Source organism: Symphodus melops, assembly GCF_947650265.1.
Source record: "Symphodus melops genome assembly, chromosome: 1".
Taxonomy (NCBI): Eukaryota; Metazoa; Chordata; class Actinopteri; order Labriformes; family Labridae; genus Symphodus; species Symphodus melops.
Window position 1 is genome coordinate 56457252 of NC_136691.1, and position 8469 is coordinate 56465720.

Genomic DNA, 8469 nt, shown 5'->3' on the forward strand with positions numbered 1-8469 from the left:
TTTAAATGGTCTCACCCCACCTTACCTGTCTGAGCTGCTCCATCCCTACGCTCCTGCCCGGTGCCTCAGGTCAGCTGACCAGCTGCTCCTGGAGGTACCGAGGTGTAAGCGGAAGCTCAGAGGGGATAGGGCTTTTTCTTCTGCCGGTCCCAAACTCTGGAACGACCTCCCTCTCCATATAAGACACGCCCCCTCACTGTCCATTTTTAAAACTCATCTTAAAACACATTTTTATTCTTTGGCTTTTAACCCAGCATGAGACTCTGTTCTTGTTTTAGTGTTTTATTGTTTTTATTGTTTTAACCCTGTTAGTGTTTTACTTATGTTTTATGTTTGTGCTCTTCATGTATGTACAGCACTTTGTCACAGCTACGGCTGTTTAAAAGCGCTTTATAAATAAAGTTGAGTTGAGTTGAGTTGAGAACACTTCACTGTCACGGCAGGGTAGAAGCACACGGTGAACCCTGGACTCATTTTTCACTTTCTTTCTCACTCCTCATCTGCACTGCTGACCTCAGAGTCAGCCTCCAGTTTGGACACTTTAATGCATGTTGATAGTCACCTTACTGAGCACTGGTCACTTTAATGATAATCACTCTAATCATGTCTGGTTTCATCCTACTGTTGTGTTATGCTACATCTGTAATGGTTGACATGATCACCCTAACTAGGTCAAGTTTCACTCTATTGTCTTCAACACTTAATGCTAATCTGCTCCTCAATAGTTGGGTACTTAAATGGCAATCACCCTAATCACTCCTGGTTTCACCTTATTGTCTTGTCATGGACACTTAATGCTAATCACTGCTCCTTTATGTTGCAAAAAGCTCAAAGACCTCTGTGCTGTCAGTCACATAGGGGCTGCTAAATCTTGTTTAGGGGATTATTGTATAGAGAGGGGAGGGGGGACTGAGGGTGTGTATTGTAACCAATGTCTTGTATTGTAACCAATGTCTTGTGTCCTGCCTGTCTGTATACTGCTACTGGGTGCCCTGAATTTCCCTCGGGATCAATAAAGTATCTATCATCCATCTATCTGGTCAGACATTTTACTTTTCCTAAGAGTAACACAAGGAAAGACCGTTGAGTAACTTTATGCTGACCGGAAACAAGCATTAACCTCCATTATTTGAGAAATTAAGCCCATCCAGAAGTGGAATATCTTCCATTGTGTCCATTAGAGATGGTCTGATTAGTCATCACTGGAACATACTGCACAAGGGTGATGTTTTAAAGTTACAGCTTTGTTTGGATTGTTTACCCGTTAAGACAGGTCATGTGGTTATTGTAGGGTAACTGAGTTTGCAGAGGTGCTAATATTTAATTGGTTTGCAGACTGGTGAAAGCATTTGTTGCTTCGACATTGGTATGGTCGCTTGCAAAAGTACACATTATCCAAAATGATTTTACAGGAAAAGAAACTAAGCTATAAACCTTTGAGGTGACGGTCACTGAAGTGGGATGGTGACGATCTAAAAGCCAAGCGTAGGGCTAAAACTAAACTAGATATTAAGCGAACATTGAATCATAGACTTTACACCTACTGCACCAATAAATTCCCAGAAAATGTACACGACCACATTAGTGTAATTAACTTTTTTATTGCTTAAAGGCTTTCACGGTACAAGCTTCCAAAAAGGACCAGTCCAAGACGTCTGCAGCCCAATGGCGTCAAGTCTGAGGGGATGGGTCAGGCGTGTGGTCCTTGGGGGCTGGGTGGTGCCGAGGGCCATGAGCGTGCTTGGGCTGACACTTAGCTCTTCCCCACACCTGGTTTCTTGCATTTGAGCAGACACTGCGACAGACACTTGCACGGGCGCAGACGCCGGAGCCGCCACAGCAAACACTTGGGCAGTTTAAGCCAACACTTGGGCAGCTGCTTGGGTCGACACTTGGGCATCTGCTTGAGCCCACACCGGCTCAGATGCGCGTGCAAACACTTGGGCGGACAATTGGCTGGACACTTGGGCCCACACGGGGGCAGACGCCTGAGCCGCTTCAGCAAACACTTGGGCAGCTTAAGCCAACACTTGGGCAGACGTCTGGGTCGACACTTGGGCAGCTGCTTGAGCCCACACTGGCTCAGATGCACGAGCAAACACTTGGGCGGACACTTGGGCAAACGCTTGAACCAAATCTTGGGTAGACGTCTGGGCCAACAAGTGGGCAGATGTCGGGGCACACACTTGGGCAGGTACTTGGAGACGGGCCAACACTTGGGTAGAAGCTTTCGCCAACAATAGGGCAGATGCACCGGTTTACAATTGGGCCAACACTTGGGCAGACGCTTAAGAGAACACGGGGGCCGACACGGGGGCAGGCTGTTGAGCCAACACTTGGGCAGATGGAGCCAACACTTGGGCAGATGCTTGGGCCGACACGTGGGCAGACGGTTGGGCCAACACACGGGCAGAGCCCGCCGCTTGGACTTCCCCGGCTGCCCAGGCTTCTTAGAACTCCGCTTGGCCCGGTATCGAGGCACCTCAAGTTCAGGCTGGTATTGAGGAACATGTGACTGAAGCTTGGGCTGGTAGAGAGTCGCCTGGGACTCATGCGCAAAGTCAGGCCCAGGAGATCCTGGAGAAAAGGCATGGACCTGGGTAAACACTGGGCTGAATTTTGAAGTCTGGTGACTGGAAAGGTTTCCGGGCCCCTGAGGCTGCAGCTGGTGTTGAGGCACCTGGGGCTGTTGATGGTAGCTGTGAGCCGGGGCTTCATAGACCACATCCAACACACCAGGTCCAAAGTGTGGAGCTGTTGAAAAATTCCCCAACAACACTTTACTTCAAAAAGCAGTTTTGAGCAGTCACTAAATTAAATGTTAGAAATAGAAAATGAAGAGTTTGTTTTTAAAGTACTAATGCAACATGTAGGACTTACAGTTAATGCTTGCATGAAGCTCTCCAATAAGCACGAGCCATATCAGCACCACTCTGAAAAAGAAGAAGTTTGCAGAATAAGTCAGACTGTAACACGTTTAGAATCTAAACCGTAGAGCACAGAAAGAAGACTGAAACGTTACCGTAGAGGAAGTCCCATGGCTTCAGTCAAACTAATGAAGCTAGACACAAACAAATAACTCAAACTGACCAGACATAACCTCAAGTACACCCTCCGTCCTCAGCAGTGCAGTGATTAGGAGCCTGCAGAGCAACAGTTTTAACCTGTTTCTCAGCCAATCAGAGCTCTCAATTCCTGACGAGTTGATTACAAACAGGTGGATGTGACGAGGTTCAGTTTGTCATCAAACCTGCGCGTGTGTTTGTGTGTGTGTGTGTGTGTGTGTGTGTGTGTGTGTGTGTGTGTGTGTGTGTGTGTGTGTGTGTGTCTTCAACTGAAATATTGTCATCTTGTCAGCTCTGGTTAATTAAATGACTTCAGGTAATGTTGTCTCTGCACTCTTGTCAGCTTGGACGTGTCTCTAACCTGTGTCTTCAGCTCACTAATCAGAGTAACTGTGCACACCTGGGCCCATGAGCTGAACTGACCACAGCTCCCACAGTCTCTCAGGGCCTTTATCAAACCAACCTCCTCCTCCTCTGTGACGGAGTGCACTCCATCAGAGGTCACAGGGAGTCTTTTTCAAACCAGCGAAACCCTTTCCCTACACACTCCCCCTCTGTTTGTGCATTACTAAGACAACCTGTTCTTTCAAATTGAAATAAATTAACTGAATAACAGTATATAAAACCTATTCACATGTACTTTGAAGGGTCCAAAACACGAAGAAGCGTTGGGACGAAGAGAGCATGAGGAGAAAAAACGATTCTGTAGTAAAGATGAAACACTCCATGTCCAAAAGCAGAGGCAAAATACACATTTAGGATTCCACTTATCAGGGTGTTGATACAGTGGACTTTATCTCACAGTAAGAGAGGTCAAGGCGCGCCATAGACTGACACATACAGTATTACGCACAGCTGTTTTCAGATGCAGTAATCACTTTGATAGATAGATAGATAGATAGATAGATACTTTATTGATCCAGAGGGAAATTCAAGTCAATCTGTCAAGTCAACTTTAGCCTCCATTATCACAGCTCCCCCAGGTGGTGAGATCAATGGTTGCAACTTGTTTTCTTCAGTCCTTTGGCTTCATCTGTAGAGCTCTCCAAACGTGTACAACATGACCATGATCTGGCCTCTTGGCTCTTTATTTGAAAAAGGAATTTTAAAATGCATCCAGGAATTAACCATAAAATCTTCATTTCAAAGAGTCTGTTGGAAAGCACTACGAAAGCTTTTTTGTTTGGAAAGCTTTCGTAGAGCACATTGGTACTCTACGATTGGTACTCACACTGGTATGCAAACTTAGCAGTTTGCATACCAGGCAAAGGTGGGCGTGGACGATGCCATCCTCTATCTTCTACACAGGGCTTACTCTCATCTGGACAAAGGGAGCAGCGTGATGAGAATCATGTTCTTTGATTTCTCAAGCGCCTTCGACACCATCCATCCCCTCCTACTGAGAGACAAGCTGACCGAGATGAGGGTGGACTCGCACCTGGTCAGGTGGATCACGGACTACCTCACAGAGAGACCACAGTACGTCAGACTGAAGGACTGCACATCTGACACTGTGGTCAGCAGCACCGGTGCACCACAGGGGAGCGTGCTCTCCCCCGTCCTGTTCACCCTGTACACCTCCGACTTCCAGTATAACTCTGAGCTCTGCCACATGCAGAAATACTCGGACGACACTGCGATAGTTGCTTGTGTCAGGGATGGACAGGAGGAGGAGTACAGGAGCCTGATCGAGGACTTTGTGACGTGGTGCAGTGCCATCCATCTGCAGCTAAACACCTCCAAGACCAAGGAGACTTGAATTTCCCTCGGGATCAATAAAGTATCTACATACATACAGTACCACATCTAGAACCTGTTTCCATCGGCGGGGTCGACGTGGAGGTGGTCAGGACCTACGGGTATCTGGGGCTGCAGCTGGATGACAAGCTGGACTGGTCGCCTAACATGGACACTACCTGCAGGAAGGGACAGAGTCGTCTGTACTTCCTGAGAAGGCTGGGGTCCTTCAACATCTGCAAAAAGCTGCTGCAGATGTTCTACCAGTCCGTGGTGTCCAGCGTCCTCTTCTACGCCGTGGTGTGCTGGGGAGGAAGCTGCAAGAAGAGGGACGCAGCACGCCTGGACAGACTGGTGAGGAGGGCCGGCTCTGTGGTGGGTACAGAGCTGGACTCACTGGTGACAGTGGCAGAGAGGAGGTCTCTGGACAAAATGCTCTCCATCATGGACAACACACACCACCCTCTGCACAGCACCTTCACCGGCCAGAGGAGCATGTTCAGTGACAGACTGCTGTCACAGTCGTGCTCCACGGACAGACTCAATAACTCTTTTGTCCCCCTGGCCATCAGATTGTACAACACTTCACTGTCACGGCAGGGTAGAAGCACACGGTGAACCCTGGACTCATTTTTCACTGTGCTACATCTGTATTGGTTGACATGATCACCGTAACTAGGTCAAGTTTCACTCTATTGTCTTTGACACTTAATGCTAATCTGCTCCTCAATAGTTGGGTACTTAAATGGCAATCACCCTAATCACTCCTGGTTTCACCTTATTGTCTTGTCATGGACACTTAATGCTAATCACTGCTCCTTTATGTTGCAAAAAGCTCAAAGACCTCTGTGCTCTCAGTCACATAGGGGCTGCTAAATCTTGTTTAGGGGATTATTGTATAGAGAGGGGAGGGGGGACTGAGGGTGTGTATTGTAACCAATGTCTTGTGTCCTGCCTGTCTGTATACTGCTACTGGGTGCCCTGAATTTCCCTCGGGATCAATAAAGTATCTATCTATCTGGTCAGACATTTTACTTTTCCTAAGAGTAACACAAGGAAAGACCGTTGAGTAACTTTATGCTGACCGGAAACGAGCATTAACCTCCATTATTTGAGAAATTAAGCCCATCCAGAAGTGGAATATCTTCCATTGTGTCCATCAGAGATGGTCTGATTAGTCATCACTGGAACATACTGCACAAGGGTGATGTTTTAAAGTTACAGCTTTGTTTGGATTGTTTACCCGTTAAGACAGGTCATGTGGTTATTGTAGGGTAACTGAGTTTGCAGAGGTGCTAATATTTAATTGGTTTGCAGACTGGTGAAAGCATTTGTTGCTTCGACATTGGTATGGTCGCTTGCAAAAGTACACATTATCCAAAATGATTTTACAGGAAAAGAAACTAAGCTATAAACCTTTGAGGTGACGGTCACTGAAGTGGGATGGTGACGATCTAAAAGCCAAGCGTAGGGCTAAAACTAAACTAGATATTAAGCGAACATTGAATCATAGACTTTACACCTACTGCACCAATAAATTCCCAGAAAATGTACACGACCACATTAGTGTAATTAACTTTTTTATTGCTTAAAGGCTTTCACGGTACAAGCTTCCAAAAAGGACCAGTCCAAGACGTCTGCAGCCCAATGGCGTCAAGTCTGAGGGGATGGGTCAGGCGTGTGGTCCTTGGGGGCTGGGTGGTGCCGAGGGCCATGAGCGTGCTTGGGCTGACACTTAGCTCTTCCCCACACCTGGTTTCTTGCATTTGAGCAGACACTGCAACAGACACTTGCACGGGCGCAGACGCCGGAGCCGCCACAGCAAACACTTGGGCAGCTTAAGCCAACACTTGGGCAGCTGCTTGGGTCGACACTTGGGCATCTGCTTGAGCCCACACCGGCTCAGATGCGCGAGCAAACACTTGGGCGGACAATTGGGTGGACACTTGGGCCCACACGGGGGCATACGCCTGAGCCGCTTCAGCAAACACTTGGGCAGCTTAAGCCAACACTTGGGCAGACGTCTGGGTCGACACTTGGGCAGCTGCTTGAGCCCACACTGGCTCAGATGCACGAGCAAACACTTGGGCGGACACTTGGGCAGACGCTTGAACCAAATCTTGGGTAGTCTGGGCCAACAAGTGGGCAGATGTCGGGGCACACACTTGGGCAGGTACTTGGAGACGGGCCAACACTTGGGTAACAATAGGGCAGATGCGCCGGTTTACAATTGGGCCAACACTTGGGCAGACGCTTAAGAGAACACGGGGGCCGACACGGGGGCAGGCTGTTGAGCCAACACTTGGGCAGATGGAGCCAACACTTGGGCAGATGCTTGGGCCGACACGTGGGCAGACGGTTGGGCCAACACACTGGCAGAGGCCGCCGCTTGGACTTGCCCGACTGCCCAGGCTTCTTAGAACTCCGCTTGGCCCGGTATCGAGGCACCTCAGGTTCAGGCTGGTATTGAGGAACATGTGACTGAAGCTTGGGCTGGTAGAGAGTCACCTGGGACTCATGCTCAAAGTCAGGCCCAGGAGATCCTGGAGAAAAGGCATGGACCTGGGTAAACACTGGGCTGACTTTTGAAGTCTGGTGACTGGAAAGGTTTCCGGGCCCCTGAGGCTGCAGCTGGTGTTGAGGCACCTGGGGCTGTTGATGGTAGCTGTGAGCCGGGGCTTCATAGACCACATCCAACACACCAGGTCCAAAGTGTGGAGCTGGTGAAAAAATCCCCAACAACACTTTACTTCAAAAAGCAGTTTTGAGCAGTCACTAAATTAAATGTTAGAAATAGAAAATGAAGAGTTTGTTTTTAAAGTACTAATGCAACATGTAGGACTTACAGTTAATGCTTGCATGAAGCTCTCCAATAAGCACGAGCCATATCAGCACCACTCTGAAAAAGAAGAAGTTTGCAGAATAAGTCAGACTGTAACACGTTTAGAATCTAAACCGTAGAGCACAGAAAGAAGACTGAAACGTTACCGTAGAGGAAGTCCCATGGCTTCAGTCAAACTAATGAAGCTAGACACAAACAAATAACTCAAACTGACCGGACATAACCACAAGTACACCCTCCGTCCTCAGCAGTGCAGTGATTAGGCGCCTGCAGAGCAACAGTTTTAACCTGTTTCTCAGCCAATCAGAGCTCTCAATTCCTGACGAGTTGATTACAAACAGGTGGATGTGACGAGGTTCAGTTTGTCATCAAACCTGCGTGTGTGTGTTTGTGTGTGTGTGTGTGTGTGTGTGTGTGTGTGTGTGTCTTTAACTGAAATCTTGTCATCTTGTCAGCTCTGGTTAATTAAATGACTTCAGGTAATGTTGTCTCTGCACTCTTGTCAGCTTGGACGTGTCTCTAACCTGCAAACATCAAGACATGAACATGAAGTTATCTGATCCAGAATCTCCCAGAGAAGAAATCTTCTACATTCTCTCTCAGACTTTGTCACATGACCACTCCATGCACGCTCACGTAACTTCCTTTTTTAAACAGCTGTCTATGTCAATCAATCAATCAATCAATCAATCTTTATTTATATAGCGTCAATTCATAACAGGCGTTATCTCAAGACACTTTACAAAAGCAGGTAAAGGACCTTACTGTTTGTCTGTTAACATTAACAAAAGGGCAGGTAACAAGACCATGCTCATTGTTATGTTT

General features: G+C 47.5%; 2 protein-coding genes across 2 annotated transcripts; both read right to left on the reverse strand.

Moving 5' to 3' along the window:
- Positions 1 to 1585: 1585 nt before the first annotated feature.
- LOC306838764 (uncharacterized protein) lies at positions 1586 to 3130 on the reverse strand. Its single transcript, XM_079367112.1, has 3 exons — positions 3023 to 3130; positions 2881 to 2933; positions 1586 to 2754 (listed from the first exon to the last, which is right to left on the reverse strand). The coding sequence occupies exons 1-3, from the start codon at positions 3037 to 3039 to the stop codon at positions 1754 to 1756; spliced, it is 1071 nt and encodes a 356-aa protein (XP_079223238.1). The 5' UTR covers positions 3040 to 3130; the 3' UTR covers positions 1586 to 1753.
- A 3407-nt stretch (positions 3131 to 6537) lies between these two features.
- On the reverse strand, positions 6538 to 7899 carry LOC306821517 (uncharacterized protein; the record flags this gene model as incomplete). The annotated part of the gene is made up of 4 exons (XM_079340003.1): positions 7791 to 7899; positions 7649 to 7701; positions 6988 to 7522; positions 6538 to 6931 (listed from the first exon to the last, which is right to left on the reverse strand). The coding sequence occupies exons 1-4, from the start codon at positions 7805 to 7807 to the stop codon at positions 6538 to 6540; spliced, it is 999 nt and encodes a 332-aa protein (XP_079196129.1). The 5' UTR covers positions 7808 to 7899.
- Between the last annotated feature and the right edge of the window lie 570 nt (positions 7900 to 8469).

Excerpts from the sequence above, each read along its gene's own strand:
- LOC306838764 (XM_079367112.1), bottom strand. Across the intron at positions 2,755-2,880 it reads GCTTCATGCAAGCATTAACT|CTCCACACTTTGGACCTGGT; the intron begins GTAAGTCCTACA and ends ATTTTTCAACAG.